This window comes from Lepeophtheirus salmonis, chromosome 2, assembly GCF_016086655.4.
Source record: "Lepeophtheirus salmonis chromosome 2, UVic_Lsal_1.4, whole genome shotgun sequence".
Classification (NCBI taxonomy): Eukaryota; Metazoa; Arthropoda; class Copepoda; order Siphonostomatoida; family Caligidae; genus Lepeophtheirus; species Lepeophtheirus salmonis.
This window is the reverse complement of record NC_052132.2, coordinates 33,968,929-33,987,784: the sequence shown is the minus strand read 5'-3', so window position 1 is coordinate 33,987,784 and position 18,856 is coordinate 33,968,929. Positions and strand designations below refer to the sequence as shown.

Here is an 18,856-nt window from a genome sequence, read left to right as displayed (position 1 = left end):
TATTAGTGGTGTAAAGTAGTACCGTGAATTCTATTTATATCAATCAATGACATGCAGAGCTACCTTTCGCAATGTGTAGAGAAAAGTTTTGTTTTTTAACATTTAGTTTCCTAAGGGCATGCATTTCAAGGCAACTATGATATTCAAAAATGAAATGAATAGAGATTTTATTTTATTTAATGGATGGTTTTCATATTTGCATGCATTGTCTGTGAATATTTAACAAGAAGAGAAATATTCATACATAGTTCATCCCTCCTTTTGAGGTTTTGAATGTTAATGTCGATTGTCATGTATAAGTTGAATTCGATCGTACAAATTCCTACCGAAAAAATCAAATAAAACATTTAAAATGGAGAATTTATAGTTATTGTCATTTTCACAAAGGTATAGATAATGATGCAAATCCGTTGTATTTTTTAGCAGTCCTGGTTTTTTTTTTTCCTTTTTTATATCCTTTTCTTCTTCCTCTCTTGTCACAGCTGATTGTAGCTGATCTCATGAAACGTCATGTGCATTATTCTTTTTCTCCTCCCAACCATTCTTCAAATTGACAGGGTTAAATTGTTGTTTTAGGTTTTCTTTTTTTTAATATGCCATTCTACACTGGATTTTCATCATTGGGTATACCATAGACTATGTTACGATCCTCTTCTTTTCTAGAACAAGTCCTCTTTTTATATTCTACCATGATATATATATCATGACTAGGACTTTTTAAGGGCGTGTTTGTCTCTTTAACAATTGAAAAGATTTAGGAAATAAATTCTTTTTTCTTAACAAAAACTTTTTTTTCAACAATTTAGGTTTGGAAGGGATAAAATTGGACCACATTATTTTTTTCAAGAAAAGTACACTTTTTTTACAAAAAAATGTTAATTTCAAAATTGTGTATTCCTCACTTCTGTAGTCACTGAAAAAAAAAAAAAAATGAAAAATGACACATGTTCAAAATCGTCTAAAATATAAAATAAATAATATTTCTATATAAAACAAAAATGTGAGTTTTGTTTAGATAAATTGTAATGATTTTTGTAGTCGGAGTCTGTACAAATTTTTCAACTCATGACTCCGACTCTGCAGCTCTGGTTAGAACAATAAAGATATCTCTAAAATTTAGTCTTTATACAATATTTACTAGATTTTTATTCCGGTCATTTCAATACTGTAATATTCAAATAATCGGAACTTAACCAATATTTATTCGCCAAACTTTTTAACTACATGTTTATATAATAAGTAATAACTAATAATAAGTAATAACAAAAAGTTTCTTCTTTGGTGGGGGTAATACAAACACTCATATTTTTAATTTGATGTTTGTCTTAAGGCTATAAAACGACTCTGAACTATAATAGACCCGAATTACTCTAATACATGACAGTGGCACCGGAATAAATCATACAGGCTCCTTTGATGATGTCACCATGAGATACCATGAGATTGCTCAATAAAACAACACTTCGATACTTCTTGTGTGAATCAACTTTGGTTATTAATCAAGTCGTATGGAAACTTAGATGGGGATCCCCAATCCTGTCGATCTCTCTACAAAATAAATGACTGAATGAGGGATACATTTGACACAATGGAGAGTCTTGCCTTTAATCCCGCCGTATGAAGATAAGAAGGTCCTCCCTCTTGAATAGGATACTCTACCCATGAAAGGAATTGTGTTTCATGCCTGTGATTTGGGAGTTAAATTTGACTTATTGAATCCCTCCTCCTTTGTATGAGGACTCTGACAAAGATTCCCATCCTCATTTGAGGGGGAAATTGAGATAGAGGGCTCGATTAAGCTCCAATCAACTCAACAATTTGTCAGACATCTAATTAAGGTTGTTTTTAAAGCAAGAGCTTAGCTTTTATCCTTATCAAAATCATAAAAAGCTTCCAGTGTTAAAGTCTGTGTATATTGTGAGCTCAAATAAAGTTAAGATTGTTGATGGAATTCATAACTTCATAGCTTATTTAAAAGTTATTCTTGGGTAGGAAGACTATAATGTGGAACCAAAACAGAATTAACGCACATTGAGAAATTGATTTCTTCTAATGTCTGGTATACCATTAAGTTAAAATTTGCAAATTTTGCTCTTTTCATCATCAATAAGGAAGACTAATATATTCAGTGTACCTTGTTTATAAGTGCTATATGTGTGGTAAAATTATATGATGATTTTTAAATTGATTTAAGTAATAGCTTAGAAACGTCTAATTTCATAGTTAATATGCAACAAAATAGGAAACGCAAGAGACATAATGATCCTGGAGCAAATAGAAAAGGGAATAAACTGTCAAATGTATCTTAAATTCATTGTATGTGTCTAAATCCGAAAAAATATTATTGTATTTAATATTATAATGTATCTATAATATTTAAGCAAGTAAATGTGGATTTCATTTCTGTATTCAGGGTAAAATATTATTTATACTGCACTAATTTTTTTCCTGTGAGGGCATTTAAAAAAATAATAGGCATCTTGAATGTATTATTATTGGTTTTCATTGGTTTATATAATGGTAATAAATTATTTTCTACATCATGGATGTTGTTTTATTGAAGTCCTTTACTTGTTCTAAGAACCTAATCTCCATTAATTTGTTCCTTGGCTTGTCTCCAAATCATACCAAAAATGAAAGATTTATTTATCTACATAAGGTTTTACCCTCAGCAAAAACGAGGTTGTGTGATTTCAATCTCCGTGCTTCATCCCTCTTCATTATAATTTCTATCCCCGCATTAATAAATATTATTATTTATTAGTAGTAGTAGTACAGTACATGACTTCTTACTGGCCTGATGAAGCTCATATTGAGGCTAAAATTGAAACTAGTTGCAACAGGAGTTCATAATACTAAAGAGCTCCGAGTACATAACTTTGAAATAATCATAATAGAGGGCGCAGTATATCATGAAGATAAGAGAAAATATAGAGGACGTTCAAAATGAAAATAATAATATCTCTCTTTAAAAGGAGAACGGAAGCTTCTATAATTATGAATACGCAAATAACTTTATCACTACGTAATATCGAAAAATATGAAAGCTATATTTACTAATTAGTTCATAAAGTAAATTAAACACTAGATTATGCCAAAAATTTATATTTATGTATATAGCTCCACAGCTCAATGTCAAGTATTTTTTGTATCTATATCATTCCCTGGCCCTTTTTATGACGTCACATATTTCAATTCTTTGGTGGTAAAAAAATAAGTTCGTTCTAAATATTAGTGAAGTTTAATATATTAAATTTACAATAATAGTTAATACTTTGTGCTTCCCAATTTGAGTGTATAATTATTTAGACTGTTTATATATAATTATAGAAGATAATATTTATTCATATTATAAGCTGCCATGATGTCAAAGAGCGCAACTTTGCAGGATTGGGCCGAGAATGAAATGGGATTTCACTCCAAGAACCCAATTAATTGGGATGGGTGAGTGGCGATTTCTCCAGTAACAGTTACTATTCAAAATATTGAGTTCTTTGATGAAATGAATCATTTACTTTTTTGACTCTAATCCTTCAAATAGTAAAGAAGGATTCGAACTTTGGTCTTTTTTTGTTTTAATTAGAAGCGTTGATACTTGATATAGATGATAAGAATGAATGTTCTTTAGATTAGCTTATTATACATCATCCTCTTGTATATATAATACAGAAACACAATGGATAATTATACATAATTTTTAATAAAACATTTCATGACGATTTTTAAATGTATTTATCAAATAAATACAGTTTTGATGCGTTTATTGCTCAATTAAATAGCTGTACATGGAAGTCAATTATAATTTATGTATCTTTGTGTTTTGAGTGAAACACACACAACATTACAAACATAAGGACACTCCTTTATAATTCCAGGGAAATTAAAGTTATTTGGGTTCTTTCAAGAGTATAATGTCCATCAATCAAAATATGGTGTAATCAAACCCTTTTAAATATTTACTTAATGTTAAAGACATAAAGCTATACCTCAAATTAAGTTATTATTACTAAACAAAATGAAACTATCTATTATATTATAGAAGATCCAAACTCATTCTGAATTTGAACCTAAAATGCCTTGAACTTTATTCCAATATATATATATATATATATTTAGTAGATACAAGGGACGAATATTGATATCCAAATAACGGCATATTATCGATATTCAACGCAGGGTGTTCGAATTGATAGCGTAGAGGTAAAATATATATTGGTTGTGAAGCAATGGGCTGTTGATATATAATTGACTTTATACATTCGAATGATCTTTGTAGCCATTTGTTAAATAAAATACTTCGAGAAGTTTCCCTCCAGTCATTTCATACTTCAATATGAAGGTAATATTTTGAAGAACAGAAAACCTTGACGAACAAGCTTTGAAGTGTTTTAGATTCAATGAAGTCTAACAATATTGAATCTAAAAGAGATTTTTTCAGCAGTAAGGTTGTACTACCTCAAAAACTGAACTCCAATCTATTTGAAAATCCTCTGTTTTCGGAAGTCAGTATTACTAAAACAAATAAATAATTAAATTATTTATTTGTTTTTTTTTATTATTTTATTTTGTTTATTTGATTTCTATAAAAAAAATTATCACAAGATAGAATCAATATCTCACTGTAAAAAAACAAAACAAATTATGGGTTTGGGAGATATGAGAGGTTTAATTTGTACATATGTTGAGAAAAAGTTGCAATTTTGTTCAAGTTGCATGCAATAATTGGATATATTTATGGTGTGATTTTTGTCTATTTGACTAAAAATAATTACTAAAATATATAAATGGCACATTATGAATTTCAAATCCCCACAGTTGTATTACTCATAAATACATAATAACAATGTAATTTTAATAGATCTAGGAGTAAAGGAAATGATAGTATCAATTAATATTTGGCAATTTTAATCAAATCGAATGAAAAAATAAAATTGATTGTACATTTTCCAACCTATGATGCGTCGTGTCGGTCTAAAAAACTTAAAAAAGACGGCAGTGCTATCAGTCCGGTCCTAATAAAATTTGTCAGTCCTTGGGGCGGTACTCATTGATCTTGTATAGTAACTACAACAGCTGAAAAGACGTAATTATTAACTATGTCATTTCAGTTTTTGAAGTTGTGGGTATGACTGATGAGGAAATTAGTTCTAGGACCGATCAAACACTAATAATGTGTTGGTTCAGAGGAAATATGCATAAGTTTATCTTCCAAGTGGTGATATTCCTGTTCTTATAATACTTAGTGCGTTAGTATTCTTAGTCTGAATATATCTGTGTACAATGTACTTCATACATATCTGTGTCATGTAAGTACATTTTTTGTTTTTCTCCCTCCCAACTCATTTTTACTATTTTAGTCTAAAATTGTGAAATATCTTATGAGACGGAACATGAATCTTATGTTGTTTTTTTTTGGTTTTTTTTTACGATTTTAATAAGTAGAAACTTCTTGGATGATGACGATGATGATAAAGTCACCCATTCCAATTGTCAATCTCCTGCCACTCCATTTAACTATGTATGTACGATGTAAATTAGGGTGGGTCTAGTACTCAACAAGTTCGTAAATTTTAAGGGATAATACTTAACCTATTTTTTTGGTACTGTGTAAGGACCATATGAATATATCAGTCTAATTTCATGGAATTAAATTCAATTTTAACTTGAGCACAAAGACTACAAATTTAGACAAAAGTGACAAAGATCTATAAAAATTAAAACAGTGTGCAATCAATAAAATAATAATATATGTTAAAAAAGCAAAGTTTGTTTGTCTGTTTGAATGTATGGGAACTAGTCATCGGGTATACTGTATATAGTGATCCATGATGTATATCATAACAAGGGCGTCCGCAGGGGCTGTAGTCCCCAAAAATCAAAATTTTAAAAAATTCAATTCTTCAAAAAATAATTCAAAAAAAAAAAATTTTTCTCTGAATAGCTTTGGATTTTTATATTTATAATTTAATTTTTGAATTTTTTTTAAAAATTATACTTTTTGTTAAGAGGCGTTGATTTTTGAAATTTTTTGTTGATGGATATGGACTTGTGAATAAATGGATTTTTCATAGTATTTTCGAACACATTTATAATTTGAAATTAAATTTTTGAAATTTTTTTTCAAAAAATTTAATTTTTTGTCAACAGTTGTGGACTTTTGAAATTTCTTGAGTTTTTTGGATTTTTTTTCAAAGAAATTCCAAAACCTGCCCCCAAAAAAAAAAAATGGACGCTCCTACTTAAATATATTTTGATCTAAGAAATAACAATATGGTCGTATTAATGAACTATTGCTGGCGTGTGTACGTAGCACCAAACGTGTATACAGGGTGTATAGTGGTCCCTGATGTATATCATAATACATATATTTGAAATAAGAAATAATAACATAATCGAATAAATGAAATATTCCTGTTAAATGAACTTGTATGATAACAAGAGCACTGTTTCTATTGGTTTTTGCTATTAGTCTCTTATGTTTATCATAATGTATAATTAATAAGAACTTTGAGTGTATGCTAAAATTTGAAATAAATATAAACGCTGATAAGTTAAAATCAATTTTGTTTGTTTTTATTTGTGAAGGCTCTAAAAACTAAGGTACTCTATCAGTCATCATCCCAACATATCATTTATTCATTTTTCTCCAACTATTAGTCTTTCATTCTTGAGGACAGAATACATATGAATTGATACAAGTATTGAGTAGTTACGTCTGAGTGGGAACATAAAAATCGAGAGTCACACTGAGGATCTCTTGGGAAGTTATCTTCTATATGGTGGACAATGCCGGGTACTACCGTTAGTACGTAATATGTTCTTATTTTTTACTTCATATATGCACTATTTTAAGGATGGATTTCATATTTTTATCTCAAATATAACTCTTAACAAATTTTCTTTAAATATATTATTCAAAACCTGAAAAACGGGATTTTTCTTATAGTTTTGTCATTGGCTTGATGCTCTAAATAAGTATTAATATATTTCAACAAAATTGCTCCATTGTGTTCATTAAGACTACACAGTACCAAATATGTTAAGCTACTTTGGACAAAGTTGGGGAATCAGCTTCATCCTAATGTGCATGTTTTGTTATTTAGAAGGGGATATTTTTCATGTATCTTTATAATCATGTGTAAAAAAGGCACAACACAATTTCCAAAGATCGTTTTCTTTCCACTTATACAGATGTCTTTTTTTGTAAGGTGAGTAAATTAATCATTAATAAGATATCGCCCTGAACCTTTATTGTATCTCACAACTTTTAAAAAAAAAGGCTCATCATCATTGATCAAAAATAATTAAATATCATAAATTATATTTAAAAAGACGGATTGTAATCAAATAAAGTCTTAATAGGGGATGATCAAACTAATAAGATATACATAGCCGCAGGATGAACCGAGACAAAAGAGTTTAAAATGACGAGACTCGGCCAACCCTTATTATTTACTAATCTGTATTATGCAAATTTTAATAAGTAAAGAGTTATTTTTATACAATATTTCTATGATCAATGTCGTAGAAGACATAATTAACTGTCGATTTCTAAGAAAAACATTGTCCTAGTCGCCATCATGGGCACTAAACCGGTTTGATTTATAACTTTTTCCCCATTTCGATTACGGATAGTACGGAAAAGTTATCATATGGTTAGAAAACCAAATATGCAAAATATCATTGCCCTACGTTGTCATCTTTAGGTAGCACATCCCGTTCAAAGTTTGAAAGGAGACAAAAGTTCTTAACTTTGTCAATAAGGATTAAAATAACTAAATATTAAAAATCATCATTTTACCTTTATTAATTATGATAGATATTGTTCTAAACTATAAAAAATATTAAGAATTTTTTTTTATAAAGGTACCTTATTGATCAAATAGAGCGAATGACATAAAAATAAATTGATCCTTCTTTTCTGAAAATGTAAAAAAAAAGATGCGCCTTATACGCAGATCATCAAATTTTCCTAATTTTTTTCTCTTTTTTTTTGTTCCATAGAGCAATTTAAAAAAAAAGAAACTTTTGTTACATTTTTATAGAGTAAAACAATGTGTATCTAAATCATTTTTTGCAAAATGACTAAAAATGTATACTTAGTGTCCATATTCACTAAGTAAAGAGTTTTCACCTTATTTCATAATTTGATAGAGATGTGCCACCTAAAGATGCAGTGTAGGACAATGCAATTCGGCATTGGTAATTATCATACCATTTGAGAACTAATGAGGTCTAATGAGCACACAGGTTGAAAAGAGGACTGATATATCCAGGATTGCCCCAGGAGGCTAACAGGGATCAGACTGGGGCCTTGAGAAAGACGATTTACAATTTCATGCATGTACTGTGTACTCAATGTGACGACGAGGACACTGTTTTTCTTAGCAATCGACAGCTAATTAATTGTTCTAAAAAATGACTCTTAACATTTCAAAATTTGCATCATAGAAATGAGTAAATAATAATGGTTGATCCGGTATTAGAAAGTTCTCATTGTCTTGATTCTTACTCAACATTCTTGCCTTTGTGTCGATCGTGATTTATTTTTGTTTTTATATGTATATATTTACATATATTGTATTTGCCCTGTTTTCCATGTATTTCTCATTCAGTGAAATCTCCATTTTTCTAAGAGTAGACATTTCATGATGAATATATTATACATGTGTGGCGATACCATTAAAGCAAGCTGGGATAATTTTTCTCGATATTGCGACAGTGTGATAAACATATCCATTGTTATGAGTTCTATAATTTATATTAATTCAAAAAAATGACAAATTCCTTAGGAGACACGGTTTTTAAGGTTAACTGAACCTGATCAAAATCGGTTATTTGGTAATACTGATTATAAAAGATACTGAGACGTCATGACGTGAAAATCATTTTTAAATAAGTGTGTTATAATTATTCACGTTGCGAGAATGACGAATAGAAGAAAGGGATTAGTTGGTTAAGAATCTGCCTCATTTACTGAAGTTGATGTTTGATTTAAAGTTCAAATACCGCACGATCAAATTGACTGAACTTGTATATAATATGTTCATGTAAAAATTTAAACAAATATCAATCATATTAATAACTTGTTGGACAGTTTTTCAGGGGTTTAATATTCTATTTGACTCTTTAAAAAATCCTCTTTGGTTTTTTATTTTCAGTAAAAAACTTGAAATGCGTTTTTCTCTGTTTCATAAAAAAATCCCAGCTTGCTTTTATGTTATCGCCACACACATATTAGTGTTGCAGGGGCGTTTGCAGGATTATATATATACAGATATTTTTTCCCACTCAGTATCTGTGACTATGCCTTTTTGAATGACGAGTTAGCCTCTCATGTAGCTGGCCACTCTAAGAAAAATAAGATATCTGTTCCATCAGGAACTCCATAAGTTCCTTCCTGTGTGTATATCCCGAAAGCTTTATTTTTTGTAAACAAATTTTCTGAAATACGATTTTTTATAATTCTTATGTAGTAAATTGACATAAGATCTCAAAATGTTACGAAGGCATACATTCAAAAATAGGATAAACGTTTGTTCAATCTCAAGCGAATTATCGTGCTTACTTGTCTGATAGTGCGGAAAACTTCGTAAACAAATGTCCTCTAAGACAGGGATCCCCGAAAAATATTTGTGCCAAAGTACACCAAAAAAACAAAACAAATAACAATTTCTTGACACCCCTAATTTAATTAAACCAATTATTTGGATTATTATAAGCTATTGCAAATAATGCATTGTACGGCACACTTACACTATGTTGAATTTAATTGCAATCATTAAGAGTTGTCAAATTCAAATACACCTAAAAGCCCCTCATTTTTAATTGAACGGGAGCCTGCTCACAAAATAAGTAAAATTAGCTCAGGATTTCTTGAGCGTACTAATGCTCTCTTCACGTGTTGTACAAATAATTAAAGTTTTACTCAATTAATATCAATCAATCAAATGATAGACTGAGATACTTTACTATAATATTAGTGAAAATGATGCCCGGTAGAGGGTACTTTTATGTTTGGTACTTTTTCAAGGACCGATATTACCCTAATACAAATGATAACGGTCTCATAGCCCTCTAGAATATCCAGAACGAATCCCAAAACTAGCATGTATGTTTAATGTATTTATAGGCATATAAACCGATGTTTATAAATGCATGTCGTAGGTTAATTACAGACACAATGCTCTTTTACAACATTACTTTTCTTATTTTTCACTTTGAAATACTCAGACGTACTAATTAGATAATATCCAGTTATTTCCCTTCCTTCTACATAAATACATACATAAGCTAGGTGTAATTAATCGACACATGATATTACACTATACATACATACATATATGTAATTAGGTTATTATTTATTTCTCCTCTGAATCTCTTTATTTAAGCCTATTATGAATATATTATATACTTAAATACACGAACTAAAATATAATAAATTATGTAGAATCTACATAAACTATCATTTATTAACAGTTTACATTAATATCAATTAAATTTCTAATATTCCTCCTACTTTTTTATGGGATAGAGTCTGTAACTTATGTTTAGACAGTAGAACAGACCGAGGACCTTGGCAACACTTTTTAATTTTGGCTAAATTGACTTCACATCTCTAAAATTATTTATCAATATCAGATATATTATGTAGTTATAATGTAGAGATGCTGCCAAAAATTGCAGCTTTCTCCGTAGTTTCAACAGGCGTTGGGAACTGGGAGCTGACTATTGGCCAAAACAATTTTGCCGAAGGACATTTCGCCCTAAGGCAATTTGCCGAACCGACATTTCGCCCTATAGAAATTTGCCGAACCGACATTTAACTATAGGAACGTCTGTACAACGATCATTTCCTCGAAGGGCAATTTACTGAACGGACATCTCACCAAATGACCATCAGGGACATTTGGCCTCATAAAGATAGTTAATATATTAATATATCTGATGGTATATTTCAATTCAATTTAAAATGATAGTATGATAAATATGTGGGGTGGGGTCAAATGGGTGTATTTAGTTGTTGTATTCTTGCGTATATCAATATATTAAGGATATTTTAAAGCTAAATGTCCCAAATGGTCCTTTGTCGAAATTACCATAAGGCAAATTCCCCTTTGGTAAAAAAAAATTTGTTGGTCAGGCCTCCTAGAATCATGGGGACTGTTTTTAACATTTTAAATCTTCAGTTTGAGTAATAAATAAATAAAATTAGACTGAGAAAATTATGTTTTTGGGAAATAAATAACTAGATCATTCAAGATAGTGAATGATTAACTTTTAATGTATTATAGCAGTGGTTCTCAAATAAGGGTACTTGAGATTTTGGAAAAAAAAAATATTACACTTGATACATTACTAAAACGCCGGTTCGGGAGTACTATGCCGAAAAGATATATTACAAGTGGTACATCACTTAAAAAAAAGGTTGAGAATCCCTGTATTATAGAACAGTAAGATGTTAAACGATTTGCATCGTTGTTAAATGTAGATCATAGAATAAATATTATAGATTGGAGATTCATTCAATAAAATTTAGTGTGTTCTCTCTCTCTCTCTCTCTTACAACCCTCTTTAGGGCCTTGAATGCATTTTGTATTTCTAATGGAGTGTACCTATGTAAAATAGTCAAAAATATGCAGATTTGATGCAGCTATCCTAAGTATCTAAATAAGTTCGTTTTGAATCTTAATCAGTTATACCCACTAATAGGGAAATAATCAGATGATTCTAGTTACAGTAAAAACAATAAAAAATGAACTTTTACAAAAGTAACTAATGTTGTGTACGTCCTTATTTAGGACTGCAAAATGCAGTCCCTTTCAGTTCAGTCTCGGTTCGGTCCAATCCAGTCCTGACTATCATTTCTAAAACGGATGAAGTTGACGTCGCTCAACCTTATTATTTCTTCTTTTTTTAAATGAGTTCTAGTACTGACAGCCCTAAGGATCGGTCACAAAGACTGATAGGATCGGTCCTAAGACTGGACTAAGCTGAACCGAATAAATATGGACTGATATAGTACTTGTAGTCCTCTAAATCAGTTTTTATCCAATTTCCGCAAGAAAAGTTGATGAAAATGACTGTTTTTTATTATTACACAATATGTAAACCTAATCATATTTCTATGATGCAATTGTAATGTAGTTTATGCTCGATAAAAAGGGCCAATTGCAACCGTACTGTCTTGCAACTGCCTCCCATTTCTCTATTTGATATATAAGGTATATCAATCCCTCCTCTGTAAAAAAGCGTATTACAATAATGAAAAACATGTACGCAATGTTTAAACAGACGTTATATCCATATGTATTCGCTTACAATTCAGGTCAATATTGTGTGTCTTGATAAGCTTACGTGTGCCTTTCTTTAACTTACGTAATCATAATAAATATTAAGTAGGATTGCCTTGACGTCATCATATTTCCTACTAATAGTATTGTCGTAAAGTATTCATATCCTAGTACATAATATATAAATTGACCCCAATTTTTCCAACCCTATTTCCTTAAGGGATTTGTTCAAAACACTCATTCATGAAAGCGTATGTTGCAACAAGAGTGGACATATTATCATCCCACATAAGAAAGTGTATAAGTCCATTAAATATATTTTGCAATGATGGCTTGGTTATATTTATAGCCCCTCCAGAAGTGACATCATTTTGTACACCCATAATGACTGGATTACGCAATCTCATTAATTTATTAATTGTCTTTGTATGGCAAGAGAACCTTATAAATAAAATGGCGCTCACAATCAGGAATGATGCAATTGCTATTCCTGTAGCTCTTTTGAGTATATGTTTATGATTACTTTGGGGTAAGCATTAAAGTGTATAGTAGGATATTTTTTATTTTGCTTTTATTCATATTTCCATCGTCCGAAAAAAAGGTACTTCATGAACGGCTTTTGATTTGAAAATCTATAAAATATAAAGAGAAAAAATAACGATTTTTTCGTGTTGTTCCATAAAAATTATCGAGTTGAGTCGAGATACAGGATTTTGATTAAATGAAGTATTATAGATTAGAAGTATATTTTTCGATGATATCTGTACAATATTGCTCTAATTTACCTAACGTTATAAGTATTTCAGTCCTAAATATGTTGCAAGTAAATAAATATACTCTTTTGATACCGCGTATATCGTGCATACTTTTGATTCGTTAGTTTATTTTTAATAAAATGTCAAATATACTTTCGTAATTGATAAATACCAAATAAATATAAAAAAACCTCATCATGTCTATGAATCCTTTGGGACCACAAAAATTGTCTTTTAAATCCTTATAAACGACGATTTTTCATGATCAATTCAACATTGACAGCAATTTTTAAGGCATTATTATTGATAATTCATTCACCTTTTTTTTCAATTGAAGGTTGTTTTCTTGTTTAGATGAATAAAATGCAATTATAAAAAATATCCTGCAATACCAAATTATGAACTTTTGTCATCATAGTAGAGTCTAGTACACATACTTACCTTGAATCCTTAAATGATATATTATCATTGATTGATTTTTCAATATACCTATATATATATATATAGTTATTCATTGGAAAAAGTGGGAGTTTTCACTACTTTTGGAGTCAATCCATGCTGGGCTTTGGGCTCGAAATCCTAAATCGTTGTAGTTTTAGTTGGGGGTTCTTTTAAAAAGTTTGGTCTTGATTGGCCTCATTTAAAATTAGGTCTATACCGATTTATGTATGAATTGTTCATGAATTTCTATGTATTTTTAAATGGTAAACATCGGCACAATGACGTCAATTGAAGTTGAAAGTGTTGGATATATTGTCTACAGCGTGGAGACACAAAACTATCAATAATTCACTCAAGTACAAACAACGTTTGGTTTTTTTGCATGATGACAAAACAGCTCAAAACCTAATTTGTGACTTGTTTAAATACTATATTTAGCTATATTTTTATTCACTATGTCCTCATTTACAAGTAATAACAGCCTTAATATGCTGGTGAGCAGATTGGCAGCGCTTGACTATGAATCCCGTACCAAGCTGTCATGATGAGAGGTGTAGCAGATACTCTTCTCTAAGACGCTAGGGGTTGAGGTCAGGGCTAGAGGAGGGCTGCTACATGGTGACAGGCCAGAAGTCGGCCATATTGTTGCTGGAGAAGTTTTGCTTCTTCTTGGCTGTGTGGGAGGGGGCGCTCGTTAATGTACTTTTTGATGTTATAGGCAGTCTGTGCTGAGGAAATCGTACTCGCGATTCCATTTTAATTGTCGCTCCCATATTTTTCCACTGTCGCCACGATGGTATGGGATAGAAACAAAACTTGTTTATTTTTGTGTCAGCTGTCGTTCGGTTGCGTAATTAAATCTCCTAGTTATAAATTAGTAATTTAATTCTACTGCAAGTTTTGGGTCCCACTTAATACAACTTATAGAAAAATAAACAAGTTTTGTTAAAATTTTCAACAAAATATCTTAATACATAAACTGAATCCCTCTTTTTTTTAACCAATAAGTAATCATAAAAAGGACACTAGGTCTGATCTGAGTTTTTTGTTTTTTTTTCTAAGGGAGAAGGGTATATTTTGTTTTAATTTAATTAAAGAATAAAATATCATTAGTGTACTTTTTTTAAAAGAAATATATATTTTTAATTAACATATTTTATGAATTAATAAATATTTTTTAAAAGTACCTTCAAATCCAGGACAGGATATAAAAAGAGTCTCCTTCCGGACTAAAGAAGTTGTGGGTATTCTATTCTATCAATACTAGTGTAGTTATTACATCTGAAATCAATGTTTAAAGTAACTTATTTTTGTTTCTTAAAAAGTCACATAAGGACAATTTTAAGTAGCATTTTTTAAAGAAAAACAAAACAAAAAACCTCATGATTCATAAAAAATATTCTACACCAATTTGTTCAAGGAGGCTTTTCATATTTATTGATATTACCGTGGCTCTGCTTGATTTCTCTTTTTTTACTTATTATTTTTTAGTATAGTCATAAATTCAAAAGTCATTTCTTAATTGTTTTCTACGTAATGTGCTAATTGAAAAGTATGATTTTATATATATATATATTAGAGTGTCCCGTTTTTGGGTTAATAATTTTCTACTCCTGCAAAAAGACCGTTTCTTCTGGGGACAGTAACAAAACTGTCTGTGGCAAAGTGGTCAGGTTATGACCATTTTTAGGCCCCTTGTAACACCGTTTCAAATATGAGTAAAAAATTGGACTTTTTATATTCGATTTATATTTTTTCAAATATTGTATGTCTTGGTTTTAATAATTTATAGGGCCTATAGTGTGCTCAATCATTTGCAGTATTCCTGTTTTATAAACACTAGCGGTAATACCCAACATTGGCCGGGGTATTAGGTGTCGACGACCTTACACCTTTTGCTCTGATAATATAGAAGATAACTCCCCAAGAAAATCTCTGTGTTACTGTCCGTTTTTCATAAGCACACTCACACGTAGCTACTCCCTCAAAACTTAGACATTCTCTCCTCAAGAATAAAAAAATAATAATAACAGCTCTAGATTTTGTTTAAATATGATTTGATGAGCCAGGTCGTACTTTAAAGTTAAATTCATTTTTTAAACTTTATATAAAGTACTTCCCGCATTATTTTCTTTTGTTATATGAGTTGAACTAAACGCCTGCAAGATTTAATTCATTCTATAAAGCATATTATACTCACTCCCTTTCCCACTTATACTCTATTGGTATATGATATAAAATGATGTAAATCCGGTGTTTTTTTAGCGGGCACCTTAATTTATAATTGGTAGTATAAAGAAGGAATTTTCTTTTCCTTGGCGGTAGTCATTATTATTTAATTCCTGAGTAGTGAATATCCTTTCCTAAATAGATTCAATTATATTCTAAACCCTGTTTGAACTTTTGTGTATGCTCCTAAAAGACGGTGAGTAACCGTCTTGAGATTTGTTGCGGAGTTATAATTGTAAGTCCTTGTTGGACTCAGAGTAGAATTGGAGATCGACATCGGAGTCATTCCAGCAAATGTCCTTGTTTATATACTTTTTCCTTCCTCCCTAGTCACAGCTGATTGTAGCTGATCCAATCATCTTCATGAGTATTATTCTTTCTCTCGTCCAAAACATTCTTCCAATTATCAGGGTTACCGTGTTGATTTTCAGTTTTTTTTTTTAACATTCCCATTCTATACTAGATTTTCATCCTTGATGATATACATCGAGGTGCACTATATAAAGTACATCTGGTTACGTCTTTTTATACATCAATTATTTTTTTACTTGCTAGATTCAAGGTAGTTTTTATAGATGATAAGTTTTTCTTGTTTTTTTTTTCAAAGGAACAGTTTTTGTCAAATTTGTATCAATTCACCGAATACTCAATTTTTTCTCATGGTCTCATCATAAAATGATCTAATTCCCTTAATGGAACATCCTTTTAGGTTAGCTAGAGTTGATGTTATTATAATTATCTAGGAGTTAAACTTTGCTTTATTAATGTAGAACAGTGGTCGGGGAAACAGGGTAAGTTACCCCAAATGGGGGTAATTTAGAAAATTTTGGAGGTAATGGGAATACTAATTTCTAGTGTTAAATGAAAAAAAAAAAACACATCTCACTACAGGGTCGTTCACAGGGGGTGGGCTGGAGGGGCTGTAGCCACACCCAAAAGGAGTTTTTACTGTAATAATTTTTTTTTAGCCAAGATTAAAAAAAAAAAAAAAATACGTAAAGTTATGGCTAAAAAATTAATTTTTTGTGAATAGCTATAAATTATTGAAATTTTGTTCAGCTAAATATTTAATTCTTCAATTTTTTTCAAAAATATTCAATTTGCAGTAAAAAGCTATTGATTTTTAATTTTTTTCCAAAACATTTTATACTCCAAAAATATTTATAATTCAAATTTAATTTTTGAAATTTTTTTCCAATTTTTTTTTTTTTAACTGGATTTTTGAAATTTTTTGTAAATAGTTTTTTTATTTTTGGATTTTTTTTTCCAAAATATTTAATTTTCTATGAATAGCTATGTATTTTTGAAATAGTTTTCCAAATAAAATAATTTTTTTTTTTTAATTTATTAAAAAAAATTTAATTCTTAATTTTGTTAAACTTTTTTCCAATTGCTTTTTTTTGTAACGACTCTAGATTTTTGAAATTTTTTGTGCATAGCTTTAGATTTCTAAATTTCTTTTATATTTTTTTTATTTTTTTCAACGAAAATTCCAAAGACCAAGCCCACCCAGACCTCTTTAGTTCAACTACTATCACTTTGAGGTTGGTTAAATTTTGATGCATTATTTATTTATTTCGACGAGCGGGCATAGTAAAAACATATAACGCAAAACTTATAGTTATTACTAGTAAATAATAAAAAAAATATTATTGTTGTCAAAAGAATTATAATGAAGGTAATAATATTAAGATTTAGAAAACAACAGCCCCGTAAAACTATAAAAAACAATTATAAAATGTAATAAATATTATGTTTGATAAAACAAGGAAACTGCAAATCATTGAACACATCTTAGGCCCTTAAATCTGTGGTTGGATAACGACAGTAAATTACCCCCAATGGGGTAATTTAGAAAATTTTGGGGTAATGGGAGTACTACTTCCTGGTGTTAAATAACAAGATGTCCACTGGAGGTGGGGGGCTGATGGGCCTCTAACCCCCCCCCCTAAAAAAGAAGGAATTTTGGCTGTTTATATGAGTTTATTTGGTCAAGATGAAAAAAATTTACGCGAAATCAGGAGTAAAAACTTAATTTTCTCTGAATAGCTATGGATTTTTGAAATTGTTTTCCAAAAAAATTGATATTTGAAATTTTTGTTTTCAAAAAATTGAATATATAAAATTTTATTTTGGAATTTTTTTCCAAAAATTTAATTTTTTGTTAATAGCTATGGATTTTTGAAATTTTTTTTACAAATTATTCTAAAGACACTGCCTCAAAATGTAATCCTGCAGACGCCATTACTCCAGTTTGAGGTAAATTAATTTTACTACAAGTTTTTTTTGAGCAATGTAAAAAAAGTGACTGGCCTATGTTTAAATTTTTAGAAATCAAGATGTACAGTTAATATTTTAAACTAATGAACTCCATACTAAAAAAATACTCATAGAGTCAATTTTGAAATGTTGGTACAAGAGGCCGAAAAAGTCGCAATTTTGAACCAAAAATACCTATTTAAAAAAATTAGCTGTACTATACCAAAAATGTCCTTAGAGCCCTGTAACTTTGCCAATGTTATTTTACTTATTCTCTTGAGCAGAAAAGGTCTTTGTGCAGATGGAAAAAAATATTAACCAGAAAACGGAACAGTCTAATGTATTTATGTAATATATAGGTAATAAATAATAAAGTAACGAACCCATGTTGAAATCCTTTCATTTATGTAGGAATTTCAATTAATTACGGGGAAACCATGTTAGAGGCTCTACTAAACGCTAGAGGAAAGTCCCGTAACGGAATCCATAAAATAGTAATTTCCTAAATAAAATGTTAAAAGTAGTTAGAAGTCCTTTTTTAATACATATATATATATGTACCTACAAGGCATATAAAGCATTTATGAGGCACCCCTCAGACGAGACTCATTTCCTCTATTTATAGAGTTACGACATCATCATTGTTTCAAAATGGTTGCTAAGTAAAGGAAATTTCAATTATCCATTTATACATAGTATGTGGTGCTTTTGATGAAGGATTTAGTTTGCTCATTAGTTCTCTTCATTGTTGTTCATTTGACGTCTATAGATTTGAGTATTAATGGAGCACTCATTAAAATGTACAGAGTGTACTTAAAAGTCATGGATAAAGTAACTGTCTTTAAACGCATTTGATAAGTCGATCAAATCAAGTGCTTT

General features: G+C 29.9%; 1 protein-coding gene across 1 annotated transcript in view; it reads left to right on the top strand.

The window, feature by feature from the left end:
• The first annotated feature begins 3,062 nt into the window (after window positions 1–3,062).
• The window catches only part of LOC121113586 (uncharacterized), a 111,977-nt gene continuing 96,183 nt past the window's right edge, over window positions 3,063–18,856 (top strand). Inside the window, exon 1 of the mRNA XM_040707408.2 lies at window positions 3,063–3,444. Within this exon, the coding sequence (XP_040563342.1) occupies window positions 3,362–3,444 (83 nt within the window). The 5' untranslated portion in view covers window positions 3,063–3,361. The remainder of the gene's footprint in view (window positions 3,445–18,856) is intronic.